The sequence below is a fragment of the Ranitomeya imitator genome, chromosome 10 (genome assembly GCF_032444005.1).
Source record: "Ranitomeya imitator isolate aRanImi1 chromosome 10, aRanImi1.pri, whole genome shotgun sequence".
Taxonomy (NCBI): Eukaryota; Metazoa; Chordata; class Amphibia; order Anura; family Dendrobatidae; genus Ranitomeya; species Ranitomeya imitator.
Genome location: NC_091291.1, coordinates 149,853,623 through 149,877,271, shown reverse-complemented (window position 1 = coordinate 149,877,271; position 23,649 = coordinate 149,853,623). Strand labels below are relative to the sequence as shown.

Below are 23,649 nucleotides of genomic sequence, written 5' to 3'. Positions count from 1 at the left end.
AATCAGCCAGTGTATGACCCCAGCACACACTATCACAACTATTCCTCTGATGAAGATGAGGAGGGAACATCATACATGCTGCCCAGTACTAGGAAAAGAAACCCACAGGCACCAAGAATGCAGGGGCAGATAGAGGCACCACCATTACACTATGTGCACTTCACCCCAAGTCGGGTGACAATCTTCCAGACCCAGCGATGCATCCCATGCCATTTTACCGAAGAATGTAGCAGAACCAGCGAATATATGCAGCCACCTGGAATGATCTCTGGGCCATAAATGGAAATAAAAGCAGTGATGCACTCTGGCCAATCATGAAGGAACAATTCAAACTTCCAGCAGAATTAGATGTACACGCTTGGGAGTCAGGGCCACAGCTAATTGAAGAGCTCAGAGAGTGGGACAAAGGCAGATTGGTAGCTCAGCTTACATGACATGAGCCAAGACAAGACAGTCTGTAAAGAAGTTTGATGGCAGAGTAATGCAAGTATTCCAAGACTTGGGCTTCACCATTCATGACCAGATACACACACAAATGTTGGCACAGGCCTTTGTGCATGGACTGAGACAGCCAATCAGGAAACTACTGATAGTGGCTAGGCCCGAGAACAGGTCAATAGCAGTGGACTGACCCATCAAAACGGGTCATGTGCACCTAGGAGACTGTTTATTGCCAATTGTCGCCAAAACTGCCGCCATCATAGGGCCACAAAGAGTGTGAAGAAGAAAACGGGTGCCGCGCTGCGGAGAACACCAGAAGAGGAGCCAGAAGTGAAGACGCTGCAAAGTGCCGAGCGTCACACCGGAAAAACTGCTGCAGACTCCGGAGAAGAGACACTGACCTCAATAAGGTTAGCAAAGGGGAGAAGCTATGTCAGACCAGAGGGAAGAAGTGGCAGATGCAGCCACAGCCCCTGTAATGCCCCAAAACCTCGGGTTGGATGCAGTCGCCGGTCTCATGGCACCCCCCGGCCTCGCCACGGACGCACCTGTAGGCCCCATTTCACCACCAGGCCCCGCAGCTTCAATCAGCAGGCCGGACCCCGCTGCCGCTACAGTGCCCATCATGCCGTTGTCCACAATAGCCAAAGGGATTGAGTCCCAACCAGGAGTGCAGAAGACAGCCCCTCTCATGGTGACCACTGACCTGGAAGCGCAACCACCCTACAAAGACAGAAGAAGTGTCAAGTGTTACAACTGTGGCAAGTTTGGCCATTTCCGGAATCAGTGCAGAGCCCCCATGCAAGCCAAGAGTTGGTCCAGAGAAACAGGTCAAGGAAGAAGTACAGAAAGCAGTGAAGTACCCCGTCCACAGGACAGGGGCAAGCAAGCCAGGTCCGCAAGACTCTACGCTCCTGACATGCAAAACCCCATCTGCAGGACCAATACCTCAAATTACCCTTAAAGTGGATGGTGTTGTCAGATCTTTTCTTCTGCATACTGGTGCAGCCAGAAGTGTGATGAGACCTGTGGAACTCGCCGATCCCACCTGCCTATCAGAATCCTCTGTGTCTCGCATGGGCATTGATGGTCAAGTCAGACATTCTCAGCTTACAAAGTTTCTGAGCGTGTGCACTCAGTCAGGACACACTATCTTGTCCCAGTTTGTGGTGTCAGGGACCTGCCACTCAACCTGTTGGGAGCGGACCTACTGCAGAAGCTGAAGGCAACCACAGTGTTCCAGGAAGATGGGACCGTGACACTTTCTTCATCCCTGACCCAAGAAGAATCATGCTGGCGGCCCTACAAGAACCTCAAACAACCGACAGAGGCCTACCCAAGGAGGTACTGGACATAGTAACATAGTAACATAGTAACATAGTAACATAGTTAGTAAGGCCGAAAAAAGACATTTGTCCATCCAGTTCAGCCTATATTCCATTATAATAAATACCCAGATCTACGTCCTTCTACAGAACCTAATAATTGTATGATACAATATTGTTCTGCTCCAGGAAGACATCCAGGCCTCTCTTGAACCCCTCGACTGAGTTCGCCATCACCACCTCCTCAGGCAAGCAATTCCAGATTCTCACTGCCCTAACAGTAAAGAATCCTCTTCTATGTTGGTGGAAAAACCTTCTCTCCTCCAGACGCAAAGAATGCCCCCTTGTGCCCGTCACCTTCCTTGGTATAAACAGATCCTCAGCGAGATATTTGTATTGTCCCCTTATATACTTATACATGGTTATTAGATCGCCCCTCAGTCGTCTTTTTTCTAGACTAAATAATCCTAATTTCGCTAATCTATCTGGGTATTGTAGTTCTCCCATCCCCTTTATTAATTTTGTTGCCCTCCTTTGTACTCTCTCTAGTTCCATTATATCCTTCCTGAGCACCGGTGCCCAAAACTGGACACAGTACTCCATGTGCGGTCTAACTAGGGATTTGTACAGAGGCAGTATAATGCTCTCATCATGTGTATCCAGACCTCTTTTAATGCACCCCATGATCCTGTTTGCCTTGGCAGCTGCTGCCTGGCACTGGCTGCTCCAGGTAAGTTTATCATTAACTAGGATCCCCAAGTCCTTCTCCCTGTCAGATTTACCCAGTGGTTTCCCGTTCAGTGTGTAATGGTGATATTGATTCCCTCTTCCCATGTGTATAACCTTACATTTATCATTGTTAAACCTCATCTGCCACCTTTCAGCCCAAGTTTCCAACTTATCCAGATCCATCTGTAGCAGAATACTATCTTCTCTTGTATTAACTGCTTTACATAGTTTTGTATCATCTGCAAATATCGATATTTTACTGTGTAAACCTTCTACCAGATCATTAATGAATATGTTGAAGAGAACAGGTCCCAATACTGACCCCTGCGGTACCCCACTGGTCACAGCGACCCAGTTAGAGACTATACCATTTATAACCACCCTCTGCTTTCTATCACTAAGCCAGTTACTAACCCATTTACACACATTTTCCCCCAGACCAAGCATTCTCATTTTGTGTACCAACCTCTTGTGCGGCACGGTATCAAACGCTTTGGAAAAATCGAGATATACCAGGTCCAATGACTCACCGTGGTCCAGCCTATAGCTTACCTCTTCATAAAAACTGATTAGATTGGTTTGACAGGAGCGATTTCTCATAAACCCATGCTGATATGGAGTTAAACAGTTATTCTCATTGAGATAATCCAGAATAACATCCCTCAGAAACCCTTCAAATATTTTACCAACAATAGAGGTTAGACTTACTGGCCTATAATTTCCAGGTTCACTTTTAGAGCCCTTTTTGAATATTGGCACCACATTTGCTATGCGCCAGTCCTGCGGAACAGACCCTGTCGCTATAGAGTCACTAAAAATAAGAAATAATGGTTTATCTATTACATTACTTAGTTCTCTTAGTACTCGTGGGTGTATGCCATCCGGACCCGGAGATTTATCTATTTTAATCTTATTTAGCCGGTTTCGCACCTCTTCTTGGGTTAGATTGGTGACCCTTAATATAGGGTTTTCATTGTTTCTTGGGATTTCACCTAGCATTTCATTTTCCACTGTGAATACCGTGGAGAAGAAGGTGTTTAATATGTTAGCTTTTTCCTCGTCATCTACAACCATTCTTTCCTCACTATTTTTTAAGGGGCCTACATTTTCAGTTTTTATTCTTTTACTATTGATATAGTTGAAGAACAGTTTGGGATTAGTTTTACTCTCCTTAGCAATGTGCTTCTCTGTTTCCTTTTTGGCAGCTTTAATTAGTTTTTTAGATAAAGTATTTTTCTCCCTATAGTTTTTTAGAGCTTCAATGGTGCCATCCTGCTTTAGTAGTGCAAATGCTTTCTTTTTACTGTTAATTGCCTGTCTTACTTCTTTGTTTAGCCACATTGGGTTTTTCCTATTTCTAGTCCTTTTATTCCCACAAGGTATAAACCGCTTACACTGCCTATTTAGGATGTTCTTAAACATTTCCCATTTATTATCTGTATTATTAGTTCTGAGGATATTGTCCCAGTCTACCAGATTAAGGGCATCTCTAAGCTGTTCAAACTTTGCCTTCCTAAAGTTCAATGTTTTTGTGACTCCCTGACAAGTCCCCCTAGTGAAAGACAGGTGAAACTGCACAATATTGTGGTCGCTATTTCCTAAATGCCCAACCACCTGCAGTGGACATAGTACCAGAAAGTCTATGGTCTAAGGGACCCCAGGACGTGGGAAAACCTCAAGTTGCCCCAGTGCGGGTATCACTCAAGCCAGGCACTCCATATCCTCGTAAGGCCCAGTATCCCTGTCCATCGCCCGGAGTCAAGCCGTCTCAGACCAATTGAAGGTGTTCCTGGAAATAGGGGTCGTTATCCCCTGCACGTCTCCTTGCAATACCCCGCTTTTCCCTGTCAAGAAAAAGACTGTAAAAGGAGAGCCAGCCAAGTTCAGAATGGTACATAACCTAAGACCTGTGAATGACACCACAGTGTATGAAACTCCAATTGTGCCGAATCTGCACACTCTGCTCTCAAATGTACCTTCTACAGCAAACGTGTTCACAGTGATCGACCTGTCTAATGCTTTCTTCAGTGTTCCCCTTCATTCAGATGACCAGTACCTGTTTGCCTTAACACACCAGGGGGCACAGCACACATGGACAGTGATGTCACAGCGGGCCCAGAACAGCCCTTCACAGTTCACCAAAGAAATGTCCACAGTCCTCACCAACTGGGTCACAGAACATGCAGAAATAACCCTGCTAAAATACGTGGACAATCTACTCCTTTGTGCAGTTGACTGACACGTGTAAAGCCCATTTCTCGTCTCTCCTACTCTACCTGGCGGAGCAGCACTGCAAGGTCTCAAAGAACAACGTTCAGTGGTGTCTGAAGCAAGTTATGTTCCAGGGACACTGTATTGCTCACCAGACGAAACATCTCACAGATAACCGGAAGACCACAGTGGAGAGGACGGTTCCTCCAACAACTCCAAAGGCGCTACAGGCCTTCCTTGGTCTAGTTTCGTATTGCAGAGCCTGGATCCCTGATGCCTCAGTCCTTATGCAGCCTCTGTATGATTGCGTCAACGTAACCCCGTTCCTCCTGACAGATGCAGCCTTCAGCTCGTTCAAGAGGTTAAAAGGCTCTGTAGTCTCAGCACCAGCACTAGGCCTACCTGACTACGAGAAGCCATTCCGTCTCTACCTGATGGAAAAAGAAGGCCTTGCTACTGGAGTCCTGACGCAGCTTCAGGGGGAAAAGCAAAGACCTTTAGGCTACTTTTCAGCTCACCTCGATCCAGTTGCAAGGGGAGCCCCCTCCTGCATGAGAGCAACATTTGCAGCACATGCCCTCCTGGACAGGACTGCTGACATCATTCTTGGATATCCATTGGAAATCCTGGTTCCGCATGACATTTCAGCGATCCTCAACCAAACCCAGCCAAAACATCTCAGGCTGGCATTTTTGCCTCCAGTGCCCTCTACTCCTTCCCGACAATGTCACCATCTCCAGATGCACAGTCCTCAACCCGTCCACTCTACTCCCACTCGCAAGGGGGGATACAGATATGGACCCTCAGATCAAAATTCTGATCAAAATCTGCATGATACCTTCCGTAGGGACCTGGATTTGCTCCGGACGGACGACCATGATTGCTTCAGCATCATGCAACAGGAAACAGCAGGACTACCCAAGGTGGCAGAAGAGCAACTGACCAACGCAGAGTTGATCCTCTATGTGGATGGCTCCAGATTTGCAGATGATGGAGGAAGATTCCACACGGGATGTGCAGTGACCAGCAATCAGGAGATCCTGTGGTCCAGAAGTCTGCCACCTAGTCTGTGAGCCCAGGAAGCAGAACTGATCGCGCTAACGAAGGTCTGCCAGATTGCAGAAGGCAAAACTGCGAACATATACACCGATTCAAGGTACTCACATGGCATAGCACATGACTTTGGACCCATCTGGGCTGCAAGGGACTTCATCACAGCAAGCGGAACAGCCGTGAAGCATCATGGAGCCATCAAGGACCTGCTGGATGCACTCCAACTTCCAAAAATGGTGGCAGTACTAAAAGTCAAAGCACATGGAAAATTGAACACAGTAGTGGCACGGGTAATAACATGGCGGATATGGAAGCCAAAGAAGCAGCCTAAGGAAGACAATATGGAGAAGTGGGAGAGGTCGTAGAGCCGGACGGCTACTACATGACGACTGAAGACGAGAAACCTGACCAGATGACGTCCTGGGATCTGCTCAAGAAGATGCAAGAGTAAGCCCCAAAAGGACAAGAAGGAATGCTGGATGCGGAAGGGAGCAACACATGAAGAAGGAAGGGTATACTGTTATGAACTGGTGGTTTAGAAACACAATGGACCTGGTGGTTAAGAGCACACAAAGTGACCTGATAGTTACTAATAACATAGGACGAGCTCTGAGACGTGGGAACTCTGCTGACCGCAATCCCTAATCCTATCACACCACACTAGAGGTAGCCGTGGAGCGCTCCTGACCAGACCTAGGCGCCTCGGGCACAGCCTGAGAAACTAGCTAGCCCTGAAGATAGAAAAATAAGCCTACCTTGCCTCAGAGAAATTCCCCAAAGGAAAAGGCAGCCCCCCACATATAATGACTGAGTAAAGATGAAAATACAAACACAGAGATGAAATAGATTTTAGCAAAGTGAGGCCCAACTTACTGAATAGACCGAGGATAGGAAAGATAGCTTTGCGGTCAGCACAAAAACCTACAAACAACCACGCAGAGGGCGCAAAAAGACCCTCCGCACCAACTAACGGTACGGAGGTGCTTCCTCTGCGTCCCAGAGCTTCCAGCAAGCAAGACAAACCAAAATAGCAAGCTGGACAGAAAAAATAGCAAACCAAGAAACACAAGCAGAACTTAGCTTATGCAGTGAAGATAGGCCACAAGAACGATCCAGGAGAGAGCAAGACCAATACTGGAACATTGACTGGAGACAAGGAACAAAGAACTAGGTGGAGTTAAATAGAGCAGCACCTAACGACTTAACCTCGTCACCTGAGGAAGGAAACTCAGAAGCCGCAGCCCCACTCACATCCACCAGAGGAAGCTCATAGACAGAACAAGCCGAAGTACCACTCATGACCACAGGAGGGAGCTTGACCACAGAATTCACAACAGTACCCCCCCCTTGAGGAGGGGTAACCAAACCCTCACCAGAGCCCCCAGGCCGACCAGGATGAGCCAAATGAAAGGCACGAACCAGATCGGCAGCATGAACATCAGAGGCAAAGACCCAGGAATTATCTTCCTGACCATAACCCTTCCACTTAACCAGGTACTGGAGTTTCCGTCTCGAAATACGAGAATCCAAAATCTTCTCCACTATATACTCCAACTCCCCCTCAACCAAAACCGGGGCAGGAGGATCAACGGATGGAACCACAGGTGCCACGTATGTCCGCAACAATGACCTATGGAATACATTATGGATGGAAAAAGAAGCTGGAAGGGTCAAACGAAAAGACACAGGATTAAGAACCTCAGAAATCCTATACGGACCAATGAAACGAGGCTTAAACTTAGGAGAGGAAACTTTCATAGGAATATAACGAGACGACAACCAAACCAAATCCCCAACACGAAGTCGGGGACCCACACAGCGCCTGCGGTTAGCGAAACGTTGAGCCTTCTCCTGGGACAATGTCAAATTGTCCACTACATGAGTCCAAATCTGCTGCAACCTATCCACCACAGTATCCACACCAGGACAGTCCGAAGACTCAACCTGCCCTGAAGAGAAACGAGGATGGAAACCAGAATTGCAGAAAAACGGCGAAACCAAAGTAGCCGAGCTGGCCCGATTATTAAGGGCGAACTCAGCCAAAGGCAAAAAGGACACCCAATCATCCTGATCAGCAGAAACAAAACATCTCAGATATGTTTCCAAGGTTTGATTGGTTCGTTCAGTCTGGCCATTTGTCTGAGGATGGAAAGCCGAGGAAAAAGACAAATCAATGCCCATCCTAGCACAAAAGGCTCGCCAAAACCTCGAAACAAACTGGGAACCTCTGTCAGAAAAGATGTTCTCCGGAATGCCATGTAAACGAACCACATGCTGGAAAAACAATGGCACCAAATCAGAGGAGGAAGGCAATTTAGACAAGAGTACAAAATGGACCATCTTAGAGAAGCGATCACAAACCACCCAAATGACCGACATCTTGAGAGACTGGGAGATCCGAAATAAAATCCATAGAGATATGTGTCCAGGGCCTCTTCGGGACCGGCAAGGGCAAAAGCAACCCACTGGCACGAGATCAGCAGGGCTTAGCCCGAGCACAAATCCCACAGGACTGCACAAACGAACGCACATCCCGCGACAGAGATGACCACCAAAAGGATCTAGCCACCAAATCTCTGGTACCAAAGATTCCAGGATGACCAGCCAACACCGAACAATGAACCTCAGAGATAACTCTACTCGTCCATTTATCAGGGACAAACAGTTTCCCCGCTGGGCAACGGTCAGGTCTATTCGCCTGAAATTTTTGTAGCACCCGCCGCAAATCAGGGGAGATGGCAGACAAAATTACCCCCTCTTTGAGAATACCCGCCGGCTCAGGCAAACCCGGAGAGTCGGGCACAAAACTCCTAGACAGGGCATCCGCCTTCACATTCTTAGAGCCCGGAAGGTACGAAACCACAAAGCCAAAACGGGAGAAAAACAGCGACCAACGAGCCTGTCTAGGATTCAACCGTTTGGCAGACTCGAGATAAGTCAAGTTCTTGTGATCAGTCAAGACCACCACGCGATGCTTAGCTCCTTCAAGCCAATGACGCCACTCCTCGAATGCCCACTTCATGGCCAGCAACTCTCGATTGCCAACATCATAATTACGCTCAGCAGGCGAAAACTTCCTGGAAAAGAAGGCACATGGTTTCATCACCGAGCCATCAGAACTTCTTTGCGACAAAACAGCCCCTGCTCCAATCTCAGAAGCATCAACCTCGACCTGGAACGGGAGCGAAACATCTGGCTGGCACAACGCAGGGGCAGAAGAAAAACGACGCTTCAACTCCTGAAAAGCTTCCACAGCAGCAGAAGACCAATTGACCACATCAGCACCCTTCTTGGTTAAATCAGTCAACGGTTTAGCAATACTAGAAAAATTATTGATGAAGCGACGATAGAAATTAGCAAAGCCCAGGAACTTTTGCAGACTCTTCAGAGATGTCGGCTGAGTCCAATCATAAATGGCCTGAACTTTAACAGGGTCCATCTCGATAGTAGAAGGAGAAAAAATGAAACCCAAAAATGAAACCTTCTGAACACCAAAGAGACACTTTGACCCCTTCACAAACAAAGAATTCGCACGCAGGACCTGGAACACCATTCTAACCTGCTTCACGTGAGACTCCCAATCATCCGAGAAGACCAAAATATCATCCAAGTATACAATCAGGAATTTATCCAGGTACTCTCGGAAGATGTCATGCATAAAGGACTGAAATACTAATGGAGCATTGGAAAGCCCGAATGGCATAACCAGGTACTCAAAATGGCCCTCGGGCGTATTAAATGCTGTTTTCCATTCATCGCCCTGCTTAATACGCACAAGATTATACGCACCACGAAGATCTATCTTGGTGAAACAACTAGCCCCCTTAATCCGAGCAAACAAATCAGGCAGCGGCAAGGGGTACTGAAATTTGACTGTGATTTTATTTAGAAGGCGGTAATCAATACAAGGTCTCAACGAACCATCCTTCTTGGCCACAAAAAAGAACCCTGCTCCCAATGGCGACGATGACGGGCGAATATGACCCTTCTCCAAGGATTCCTTTACGTAACTCAGCATAGCGGCGTGCTCAGGCACAGACAAATTAAACAGTCGACCCTTAGGAAAATTACTACCAGGAATCAAATCGATACCACAATCGCAATCCCTATGCGGAGGTAGGGCACTGGACTTGGGCTCATCAAATACATCCCGGTAATCCGACAAGAACTCTGGGACCTCAGAAGGGGTGGATGATGAAATAGACAGAACTGGAACATCACCATGTACCCCCTGACAACCCCAGCTGGACACAGACATAGATTTCCAATCCAATACTGGGTTATGGACTTGTAGCCATGGCAACCCCAACACGACCACATCATGCAGATTATGCAACACCAAAAAGCGAATATCCTCCTGATGCGCAGGAACCATGCACATGGTCAGTTGGGTCCAGTACTGAGGCTTATTCTTGGCCAAAGGCGTAGCATCAATTCCTCTCAATGGAATAGGATACTGCAAAGGCTCCAAGAAAAACCCACAGCGCCTAGCAAAGTCCAAGTCCATCAAATTCAGGGCAGCGCCTGAATCCACAAATGCCATGACAGAATAGGATGACAAAGAGCAGATCAAAGTAACGGACAAAAGAAATTTCGACTGTACCGTACCAATGGTGGCAGACCTAGCGAACCGCTTAGTGCGCTTAGGACAATCGGAGATAGCATGAGTGGAATCACCACAGTAGAAACACAGCCCATTCCGACGTCTGTGTTCTTGCCGTTCAGCTCTGGTCAAAGTCCTATCACATTGCATAGGCTCAGGTTTATGCTCAGATAATACCGCCAAATGGTGCACATTTTTACGCTCACGTAAGCGATCGATCTGAATGGCCAAAGACATAGACTCATTCAGACCAGCAGGCATAGAAAATCCCACCATGACATCCTTAAGGGCTTCAGAGAGACCCTTTCTGAAAATTGCTGCCAGCGCACATTCATTCCATTGAGTGAGCACAGACCACTTCCTAAACTTCTGACAATATATCTCTACCTCATCCTGACCCTGACACAGAGCCAGCAAATTTTTCTCTGCCTGATCCACTGAATTAGGTTCATCACAAAGCAATCCGAGCGCCAGAAAAAACGCATCAATATCGCATAATGCAGGATCTCCTGGCGCAAGGGAAAATGCCCAGTCTTGAGGGTCACCACGTAATAAAGAAATAATGATCTTAACTTGTTGAACTGGGTCACCAGAGGAGCGGGGTTTCAAAGCCAGAAACAGTTTACAATTATTTTTGAAATTCAGAAACTTAGCTCTATCTCCAGAAAATAAGTCAGGAATAGGAATTCTAGGTTCTAACATAGATTTCTGAATCACAATGTCTTGAATATTTTGTACTCTTGCAGTGAGATGATCCACACAAGAAAACAGACCTTTAATATCCATCACTACACCTGTGTCCTGAACCACCCAAATGTCTAGGGGAAAAGAAAGACAAAACACAGTGCAGAGAAAAAAAAAATGGTCTCAGAACTTCTCTTTTCCCTCTATTGAGAAGCATTAGTACTTTGGGCCTCCAGTACTGTTATGAACTGGTGGTTTAGAAACACAATGGACCTGGTGGTTAATAGCACACAAAGTGACCTGATAGTTACTAATAACATAGGACGAGCTCTGAGACGTGGGAACTCTGCTGACCGCAATCCCTAATCCTATCACACCACACTAGAGGTAGCCGTGGAGCGCTCCTGACCAGACCTAGGCGCCTCGGGCACAGCCTGAGAAACTAGCTAGCCCTGAAGATAGAAAAATAAGCCTACCTTGCCTCAGAGAAATTCCCCAAAGGAAAAGGATAATGACTGTGAGTAAAGATGAAAATACAAACACAGAGATGAAATAGATTTTAGCAAAGTGAGGCCCGACTTACTGAATAGACCGAGGATAGGAAAGATAGCTTTGCGGTCAGCACAAAAACCTACAAACAACCACACAGAGGGCGCAAAAAGACCCTCCGCACCAACTAACGGTACGGAGGTGCTTCCTCTGCGTCCCAGAGCTTCCAGCAAGCAAGACAAACCAAAATAGCAAGCTGGACAGAAAAAATAGCAAACCAAGAAACACAAGCAGAACTTAGCTTATGCAGTGAAGACAGGCCACAAGAACGATCCAGGAGAGAGCAAGACCAATACTGGAACATTGACTGGAGGCAAGGAACAAAGAACTAGGTGGAGTTAAATAGAGCAGCACCTAACGACTTAACCTCGTCACCTGAGGAAGGAAACTCAGAAGCCGCAGCCCCACTCACATCCACCAGAGGAAGCTCATAGACAGAACAAGCCGAAGTACCACTCATGACCACAGGAGGGAGCTTTGACCACAGAATTCACAACAGTATACGCAATGGACTACAAACCGTTTACCCCGAAGCATGTACCCTATGGTGGTCCAGTGGGCACATGGGCCCACACACCGATCAAAGACACAGATGAATGATCTGATGGGGTGGAGATATTCCTGGAGCGAACCAAACAGCCAAGTTCACTGGCAGCTGTTTGACCTGCGGCAAATGCAACCCCGGAAGAATGGAGAAAGTTCCCACACATCATCTTGCCAGACCACTGTACCCCTTCCAGAGGATCCAGATAGACCACATCCAGATGCCGCCAAGTGGAGGATTCGAATATGCCATTGTGGTCGTGGACGTGTTCTCAGGATGGCCAGAAGTTTTCCCAGTGAGGAACCAGTCAGCAAAGACTACTGCAAAGAAGCTACTCTCAGAGATGAGATATGCAGATATGGGGTCCCAGAAGTGATAGGCAGTGACCAGGGACCCGCATTCACAGTAAATCTCACACAGGAGATCTGGTCAGCAGTAGGGTCAGACTTAGGCCTACACACTTCCTACAATCCCCAGAGTAGCAAGAAAGTAGAAAGACTGAATGGGACACTTAAGAGCAGGATGTTGAACGTTGCCCAAGAAACACAAACCATGGCATGAGACACTCCCAATCACAATATTTAGTGTTAGGCACACTCCCAGAGGCCCAGAAAAGCTGTCACCATATGAAATTTTGTTTGGGTCTAGTCCCAGGTTAGGGGTATTCTTCCCTCAGCAGCTGACTATGCAGTATGATACTTTGTCTGCTTATGTAATTGAACTCACCAAGAAACTTGCTAACAACCATTCTCGAGTTTTTTCTTCATTGCCACATCCAGATTCAGTGTCCGGTACGCACTCCTTGAAGCCAGGAGACTGGGTATTGGTGAAAAAGCTTGTAAAGAGAACACCACTCAATGCCAGATTTGATGGTCCTGTCCAAGTGCCGCTGATGACACCAACCTCTGTGAAGCTGGAGGGAAGACCCACTTGGATCCACTCATCGCATTGCAAGAAAGCTCCCCTACCAGAGGATGACACCCAAGCCAGAATGATGTTGTGGATGCCCTGTCTGACCGAATAGATGACCTACCTGATAAAGAATACCCACCGCTCACTACACATGCTGTTGACTAAGAGACTGATTGCAACAAACCCCCGTTAGGGAGAGATCTCCTGACCGCCCATTTGCGAAAAGTCTGTACGGAGTGGGGCGTATGAGCTAGGCATGCGTCAGTTCACCGGCAGCACAAAAGAGTTGCAGCGCTTTGAGACAGGAGGCTAAGATTAGGGTAAGTGATATCTAAGGGGGGATTGTGATGGAAATATATATATCATGTAGATCTCGCTTGCATGTATACTCCTTTATAATCATATATTCTCATATAAACGCAAATATATCTATATACTCAGCTAGTTTATAATCAATTGCTCAACATGACCATATGAGCTAGGCCAGATAGTTCCTCGGTACTTTCCAGACACCCAAAAAGCGGAACAGCACCAGATGTATTAAGTGATGATCAGATGTCTCAACTTTGTCCTAGATGCAGAGAGCTACATTTTAGTTGCTTAATCAGCATCCATATGTGCATTAATCACAATATTCCATACATATTTAGATAACCAATAACAGAGGAGCTAGACAATATGGTGATTAACTAACCACCCCTAACCACCTCCTTTCTATATGCAATTATAAATCCATGTATGTAAAATAAATCATCAGTATTGATGGAATGTTTTTCTGTCACAATGGTGTACAGTCCATTCTTGATGAGCGCTCAAAATACTCAACCTTTTTGGGAACAGCCGCAGCACACACAGGGATAGATTTATCGAAACCAAATTTCCATAACCCCCCCCCCCCCCCCCCCCCAGGTCAGGTGTGATCAGCCAGGAGCCCTCCACTATAATGCTCCCTACAGAACCCAATCACAATGATACGAGGACCCGAAGTACATCATACACCCCCTAGGTCAGGTGTGATCAGCCAGGAGCCCCCACTATAATGCTCCCTACAGAACCGAATCACAATGATACCAGGACTGGAAACAGACGCTAATAATGACTCTGCACATTCCCTAAGACATGGGACAAATACATTAGATCTTTGTGCTGAGAACATGGGGTGCAGCCACACGACTGATATGACGTAACCAGTAATGAGGTCGCACCGTTCCCCTCCGCACCACATAACCCACAGATCCAGGACACAGGATCTGGACTGATACAAATATATCCAGCTTCCAATATACATCCAGAAATACAGACAGGCAGAATGGAGGACCGGACCGACTGTCCTCCTAACACTCAGCATTAACCCCTGCAGGTTTCGCAAGCAGCAGACAGGAGCTCTGCCCCTCTCCATGTACTCAGACAGCAGTGGACCCCAATCAGAAGACATGTCCGGCAGAAGGTGAGCGTCCGGCCTACAGCTCCCCAAGACCGGGCACAGAATAAACCACAGAGAAAAGCTCCAGACACATACTGTACGAGGTGTATAATAAAACCTGGCACTCAACTTATGTTGTAAAACGCAAATTTATTTATCAGCAACCAAACGTTTCGGTCATTAATCTGACCTTCATCAGTTACGTATAGTAAGTGGTGTTTATAGTGGGTGTATGCCCATGTGAGCAAAGGAATATAGTTTCCCTGGTCTATGTAGGGACTAGGTATGCATTAGGCTAGGGTCACATTGCGTTAGTGCAATCCGTTTAGCGCTAGCGGATTGCGCTAACGCAATGTTTTTTATGGGGCCGCGTTCGGGGTCGCGGTAACGTCCCCGGTCTCGCAGATCCCCGATCTGCGAGAGCGGGGAACGGACCGCGGGCGCGCCTCGGACGCTGCAAGCAGAGTCCGCGGCGCGCCAGGAATCTCCGGCGCGTCGCTAGCGCGTGCCGAACATGGCACGCGCTAGTGTAGCGCGTTCCCATTAGCGTGAATGGGCGCGTTAACGGCCGCGTTGCACGGCGTTAATTTCGCCGTGCAACGCTGTCCGTTTAACGCGGTCCCATAACGCAATGGGAACCCAGCCTTAGGCAGTCGCAGGCTTGTGGCGTGAAGGACGCGGTGTCCACCAGAGACCAGCGGTGGACACCGCGTCTTTCACGCCACAAGCCTGCGGCTGCCTAATGCATACCTAGTTCCTACATAGACCATGGAAACTATATTCCTTTGCTCACATGGGCATACACCCACTATAAACACCACTTACTATACGTAACTGATGAAGGTCAGATTAATGACCGAAACGTTTGGTTGCTGATAAATAAATTCGCTTTCACAAAATAAGTTGAGTGCCAGGTTTTATTATACATTACTAAGGTGTTGGAACCTACCTGGGCACCACACTCTACAAGCTGTGCACACGTTTATCTACTTAACATACTGTACGAGGGACATACTAAATAGTAGAAAAGACAGCGCCTCAACCGTTCGTGAAAAAAAATCACTAAAGCCTGAGAAAGATCTTTTGGATCGAAACGTTCACAGGAGGCGGAATAAAGTGTGATTGTCTTTTCACCAACGGCTGAGGCGCTGTCTTTTCTACTATTTGGTATGGACTTTTTTCCGGGATGAACGCCCTGGTTGTGACGTGCGTCCTAAGTAGTGTCCTGTAGGACCCCGACTATATGAGGTGCAGTTTAACTTACAATTTGTGATTGACATATGAAGGACCGGCACACACGGGTTTCATCATGTCTGAGCCTGAGAATTAATGACTCCATTATCCTGGATTTCACCTGAAAACCTCTATTATATTCAGCTTCACCCCCAAATTACGACTCCCTGGGCCCCGACGAGACCTCGCCAGCGTGGCCAACACTTCACAGAGTCAGTCAATGGCACTGTATGCAGACGGCGGTCTGTAACCACCACGGACAAATGCTTGCTAGGTTGTGCGACCTCTCATAAGGATCACACAGAAAAAATCCCATATGTCCGCTATCTTGGGCATCACTTACAGGGTGTACATGTCATAAGGGTCCAGCATGCAAAGCAGCTCAAAATGGCCCTTGTCCACCACTGCACTTACCAAAGAGAATGACGCTGGCATTGCTGTGTCCCAACCGGTTCATGGCCACACACGTGTAGTTCCCATAATCTTGTTCAGAAACATTGAAGAATGTGACACGAGAAAACGTCTCTCTGTTCTCCACCTTCACTCCTTTCTTGGAGTCACTCAGCCTGCAAAGAAGAAATCCCTCATCATTAATACAACAGACAACTGGAATCTTCTCAGCCCATATTCTGCTACTCTGCGCCTTGTCCTCCTGACCCTGTGCTCTTCCACCCTGCCCTCCTGATCCTGTGCTCTTCCACCCTGCCCTCCTGCTCCTGGGCACCTCACACCCTGCCCTCCTGCTCCTGGGCACCTTCCACCCTGCCCTCCTGCTCCTGGGCACCTCACACCCTGCCCTCCTGCTCCTGGGCACCTTCCACCCTGCCCTCCTGCTCCTGGGCACCTCCACCCTGCCCTCCTGCTCCTGGGCACCTCCACCCTGCCATCCTGCTCCTGGGCACCTCCACCCTGCCCTCCTGCTCCTGGGCACCTCCACCCTGCCCTCCTGCTCCTGGGCACCTTCCACCCTGCCCTCCTGCTCCTGGGCACCTCCACCCTGCCCTCCTGCTCCTGGGCACCTCCACCCTGCCCTCCTGCTCCTGGGCACCTCCACCCTGCCCTCCTGCTCCTGGGCACCTCCACCCTGCCCTCCTGCTCCTGGGCACCTTCCACCCTGCCCTCCTGCTCCTGGGCACCTCCACCCTGCCCTCCTGCTCCTGGGCACCTTCCACCCTGCCCTCCTGCTCCTGGGCACCTCCACCCTGCCCTCCTGCTCCTGGGCACCTCCACCCTGCCCTCCTGCTCATGGGCACCTCCACCCTGCCCTCCTGCTCCTGGGCACCTCCACCCTGCCCTCCTGCTCCTGGGCACCTCCACCCTGCCCTCCTGCTCCTGGGCACCTTCCACCCTGCCCTCCTGCTCCTGGGCACCTCCACCCTGCCCTCCTACTCCTGGGCACCTTCCACCCTGCCCTCCTGCTCCTGGGCACCTTCCACCCTGCCCTCCTACTCCTGGGCACCTTCCACCCTGCCCTCCTGCTCCTGGGCACCTCCACCCTGCCCTCCTGCTCCTGGGCACCTCCACCCTGCCCTCCTACTCCTGGGCACCTTCCACCCTGCCCTCCTGCTCCTGGGCACCTTCCACCCTGCCCTCCTACTCCTGGGCACCTTCCACCCTGCCCTCCTGCTCCTGGGCACCTCCACCCTGCCCTCCTGCTCCTGGGCACCTTCCACCCTGCCCTCCTACTCCTGGGCACCTCCACCCTGCCCTCCTGCTCCTGGGCACCTCCACCCTGCCCTCCTGCTCCTGGGCACCTCCACCCTGCCCTCCTACTCCTGGGCACCTTCCACCCTGCCCTCCTGCTCCTGGGCACCTCCACCCTGCCCTCCTGCTCCTGGGCACCTCCACCCTGCCCTCCTGCTCCTGGGCACCTCCACCCTGCCCTCCTGCTCCTGGGCACCTCCACCCTGCCCTCCTGCTCCTGGGCACCTCCACCCTGCCCTCCTACTCCTGGGCACCTTCCACCCTGCCCTCCTGCTCCTGGGCACCTCCACCCTGCCCTCCGTTTACCTTTGCGAGGATGAATATAAAGATGAGACGGTGCAGGCAGCAACGTGTTTCAACAATCGACTTCTTCCTCATAGGAGGATAGGCTGAGGAAGAAAGCCAAGTGATGCTGTAACGCGTTGCTGCTGGTTTTGTGCACCTTCTCCTCTTTGTCTTCCTTGTGACAGCGGCACCACAATATTTTTTTTCTCACGTTTTGTCTGCAACGGTTTTAATAAGCTGCTCGGTCGTCTTTAATGGGCGGCGGTGTATAGGAGGACTACAACTTCACTACTGCTCTCATCAGAATTGTGCCGACCCTGCAGCTCCAGCAGATTCGGACAGTTTCTTATTGCCAGGACTTCACCATGGGGGTCCTAACTTCTCCTGTTATAGTGTGACTCCCCCGCACGGCTCCGTCCCGGGGCGCAGACTTGCTACAATATCACCACTGTGCCCATAGGTAACAGCTTTGCAAGAATTCGCACCTCTTGTCTTCCTTGTACCAGAAGAACTCAGCGGCAGGGACGGCCAGCGCATCGCACTGCAGGATTCCTTGATGTCCCAGCGGGACCCCAATGTTCCGTGCGTCTAAAATATAAGGTGGATCTGCAGAAAACAGGAATGGTCAAGTCATGACTGAATGGCAACAATATTACAGGGGACGGCCGGCCATGTCATGTATAGGGTTAGTGAAGGAATAGCTGTACTTCCCCTTTAATTATATACCTAGAGGCATGTCTCATCCAATGGGTGTATAATGGGTGAGGGATTGAATAGTGGGGTCACGTATACACCTAGGGGGGAAACACACTAGACATTGGAAAATCGGTCCGATATCGATGCAGGAAAGTCAGACGAGCGTCCGGCGGTTTGTAATGAGAACAAAAGGAGGATTCACCCCGAGATTAACATCAGCAGCAATGCCCTTCATTTACACATCGATTACAAAGGAAATGTTCTTCAAAACACACAGATCTATAGATAGATAATAGACAGATAATAGACAGATAGATAATAGATAGATAGATAATAGACAGATAATAGACAGATAATAGACAGATAATAGACAGATAATAGACAGATAATAGACAGATAATAGACAGATAATAGACAGATAATATTCTTCAAAACACACAGATCTATAGATAGTAATAGACAGATAGATAATAGACAGATAATAGATAGATAATATATAGATAGATGATAGATAGATAATAGACAGGTAGATAATAGATAATAGATAAATAGATAATAGATAGATAATAGATAGATAATAGATAGATAAATAGATAGATAAATAGACAGATAATAGATAGATAAATAGACAGATAATAGACAGATAATAGACAAATAGACAGATAATAGACAGATAATAGAAAATAGATAAATAGAAAATAGAGAGATAATAGAGAGATAGATAATAGATAAATAGATAGAGATAAATAGAGAGATAATAGAGAGATGGATAGAAACACCTAAATATATCCTGCACATCAAACCATGAAGGAAAGAATAGCAAAAAACACCAAAAGACTACCCACCACACCCGACGCGCGTTTCCCACTGAAATGCTTTGTTCGGGGGTTTCAGTGCGAAACGTGCGTCGGGTGTGGTGGGTCCCCAGGAGCGCTGCCTAGGTAATTATTATACTACTTGTTTATTTATACACTCGTTATTTACTAGTTCATTCTTATTTGCATGTTTGTACATGGACACAGGATACAATTGCACATGGTTATTATACTATGAAACATTTACTTTGACCACAATTGCTGGAGTTTCTGCCTGGGTGTCCCACTGCTTTTTGCCTGTGCTGTGGTTATATACCCATTATGGATTACTGTTTTTATTATAAGTAATAAAGATTATATGAATCTTACTGGCCTTGTGTGAAGGTAGTCTTTTGGTGTTTTGATAGATAGATAGATAGAGAGATAATATATCAATAGATAGATAATAGATAGAGATAGATAATAGAGAGATAATAGACAGATAGATAATAGATAGAGATAGATAATAGATAGATGATAGATAATAGATAGATAATAGATAGATAATAGAGAGATAATAAATCAATGGCTAGATAATAGATAGATAATAGATAAATAGAGATAGATAATAGATAGATAATAGAGAGATAATAGACAGATAGATAATAGATAAATAGAGAGATAATAGATAAATGATAGATAGATAATAGATAGATAATAAATAGAAAGATAATAGATAGATAATAGATAAATGATAGATAGATAGATGGATAATAGATAGATAGATAAATAGATAGATAAATAAATAGATCAGTGGTCCCCAACTCCAGGCCTCGAGGGCCGCCAACAGTGCAGGTTTTCAGGATTTCTTTAGTATTGCATCGGTGGTAATGTGATCATCTGCAGAGGTGATGATTCCAACCCCTGTGCAATAAGGAAATCCTGAAAACCTGCACTGTTGGCGGCCCTCGAGGCCTGGAGTTGGGGACCACTGAGAAAGATATATAATAGATAAATAGAGATAGATAATAGATAGATAGATATATAATAGACAGATAGATAGATGATTGATAGATGATTGATAGATAGATGATAGATAATAGATATATAGATAGATAATAGATAGATAATAGATAGATAATAGATAGATAATAGATAGATGATAGATAGATGATAGATAATAGATAGATGATAGATAATAGATAGATAATAGATAGATAGATAGATAGATGATAGATAGATAGATAATAGATAGATAGATGATAGATAATAGATAGATGATAGATAGCTAGATAGATAATAGATAGATAGATCATAGATAGCTAATAGATAGATAGATAATAGATAGATGATAGATAGATAGATGATAGATAATAGATAGATAATAGATAGATAATAGATAGATAATAGATAGATAATAGATAGATAATAGATAATAGATAGATAGATGATAGATAGATAATAGATAGATGATAGATAGATGATTGATAGATGATAGATAGATGATAGATAATAGATAGATAATAGATGATAGATAATAGATAGATGATAGATAGATAGATAATAGATGATAGATAGATAATAGATAGATGATAGATAGATAGATAGATAACACCGGGAAACACAACTTTTTAAGAGTTAGGTCAGACAACTGTTCATAATTAATTTTTGGATGCTGAATCCAGAAATGATCTCAGTTTTTCTCTATCACGTCAAGTTTTTGAACTATAGGATTTTTGTCTTCTCATAACTATGTAAACTACTGTACCTAAAAAGTGTTGTTTTTTTTTTTCAATAGTACAAATATGAACAAAAAAATGAAATATATAAGAAATAGGCATGACAAAGTTGTGACTACTCTTACAAGTTGCCCCGTAGCTCTATATGAGTCGAATTGTAATCAGATAACAAGTCTTATTACAGAGATCAGTGCAATTGTGCTTCTCTGGCAGGTAAGTTGTGGAGGAGAAACTTGACGTGCTAGAAAAAAACTGACTACATTTTTGGAATCAGCATGCCAATTTTAGTATAAATCAGCTCAAAAACCGAACTCAACAGAATTTTTTTTCAAATTGTTCCCCTGTGTTATCTATCTATTATCTATCATCTATTATCTAACTATTATCTATCTATTATCTATCATCTATCTATCATCTATCTATTATCTATCATCTATCTATCATCTATCTATCATCTATCTATCTATCATCTATCTATCTATCATCTATCTATCTATCATCTATCTATCATCTATCTATCTATCTATTATCTATCATCTATCTATCTATTATCTATCTATTATCTATCTATCTATCATCTATCTATTATCTATTATCTATCTATTATCTATCTAATCTATCTATTATCTATCTATCTAATCTATCTATCATCTATCTATATATCTATTATCTATCTATCTATTATCTATCTATCTATCATCTATCTATCATCTATCTATCTATCTATTATCTATCATCTATCTATCTATTATCTATCTATTATCTACTATCTATCTATCTATATATCTATTAACTATCTATTATCTATCTAATCTATCTATTATCTATCTATCTAATCTATCTATCATCTATCTATATATCTATTACCTATCTATCTATTATCTATCTATCATCTATCTATCATCTATCTATCATCTATCTATCATCTATCTATCATCTATCTATCATCTATCTATCTATCATCTATCTATCATCTATCTATTATCTATCTATTATCTATCATCTATCATCTATTATCTATCTATTATCTATCTATTATCTATCATCTATCATCTATCTATTATCTATCTATTATCTATCTATTATCTATCTATCATCTATCTATTATCTATTATCTATCTATTATCTATCTATTATCTACTATCTATCTATCTATATATCTATTAACTATCTATTATCTATCTATTATCTATCATCTATCATCTATTATCTATCTATTATCTATCATCTATCATCTATTATCTATCTATTATCTATCATCTATCATCTATTATCTATCTATTATCTATCTATTATCTATCTATTATCTATCTATTATCTATCTATCTATCATCTATCTATCATCTATTATCTATCTATTATCTATCTATTATCTATCTATTATCTATCTATCTATCATCTATCTATCATCTATTATCTATCTATCATCTATCTATCATCTATCTATCATTTATCTATCATCTATCTATCATCTATCTATCATCTATCTATCATCTATCTATCATCTATCTATCATCTATCTATCATCTATCTATCATCTATCTATCATCTATCATCTATCTATCTATTATCTATCTATTATCTATCATCTATTATCTATTATCTATCTATTATCTATCTATTATCTATCTATTATCTATTATCTATCTATAATCTATTATCTATTATCTATCTATCTAATCTATCTATAATAGATAGATGATAGATAATAGGTAAATAGATAGATAGATAATAGATAGATGATAGATAGATAGATAGATGATAGATAGATAGATGATAGATAGATAGATGATAGATAGATAGATGATAGATAGATAGATGATAGATAGATGATAGATAGATAATAGATAGATAATAGATAGATAATAGATAGATGATAGATAGATAATAGATAGATGATAGATAGATAATAGATAGATAATAGATAGATAATAGATAAATAGATAGATAGATAATAGATAGATAGATAATAGATAGATAATAGATAGATGATAGATAGATAATAGATAGATAATAGATAGATAATAGATAGATAATAGATACATAATAGATACATAATAGATAGATAATAGATAGATAGATGATAGATAGATAATAGATAGATAGATGATAGATAATAGATAGATAATAGATAGATAGATGATAGATAGATACATAATAGATAGATAATAGATAAATAGATAGATAGATAATAGATAGATAGATAATAGATAGATAATAGATAGATGATAGATAGATAATAGATAGATAATAGATAGATAATAGATAGATAATAGATACATAATAGATAGATAGATGATAGATAGATAATAGATAAATAGATAGGTAGATGATAGATAATAGATGATAGATAATAGATAAATAATAGATAGATGATAGATAATAGATAGATGATAGATAATAGATAGATGATAGATAGATAGATGATAGATAGATAGATAGATAATAGATAGATAGATGATAGATAATAGATAGATGATAGATAGATAATAGATAGATCATAGATAGATCATAGATAGATAATAGATAGATCATAGATAATAAATAGATAGATGATAGATAGATGATAGATAGATAATAGATAGATAGATAGATAGATGATAGATGATAGATAGATAATAGATAGATGATAGATAGATGATTGAAATCCTCTGGATACACCAATCACACTGACAGAAATAACAGAAAGGATCACACAGATAAAAGGTAAAAAAGCCAGTGGTC

At 44.2% G+C, this 23,649-nt stretch overlaps 1 protein-coding gene across 10 annotated transcripts in view; it reads right to left on the bottom strand.

Annotated features, from left to right (window-relative positions):
- NTM (neurotrimin) overlaps positions 1-23,649 on the bottom strand; it is a 1,102,415-nt gene that overhangs the window by 236,536 nt on the left and 842,230 nt on the right. For all 10 annotated transcript variants that reach the window (XM_069740768.1, XM_069740761.1, XM_069740770.1 and 7 more), the window contains 2 exons: positions 18,182-18,302; positions 16,122-16,273 (listed from right to left, as the gene is read on the bottom strand). In XM_069740768.1, coding sequence (XP_069596869.1) covers positions 16,122-16,273; positions 18,182-18,302 — 273 coding nt within the window. The remainder of the gene's footprint in view (positions 1-16,121; positions 16,274-18,181; positions 18,303-23,649) is intronic.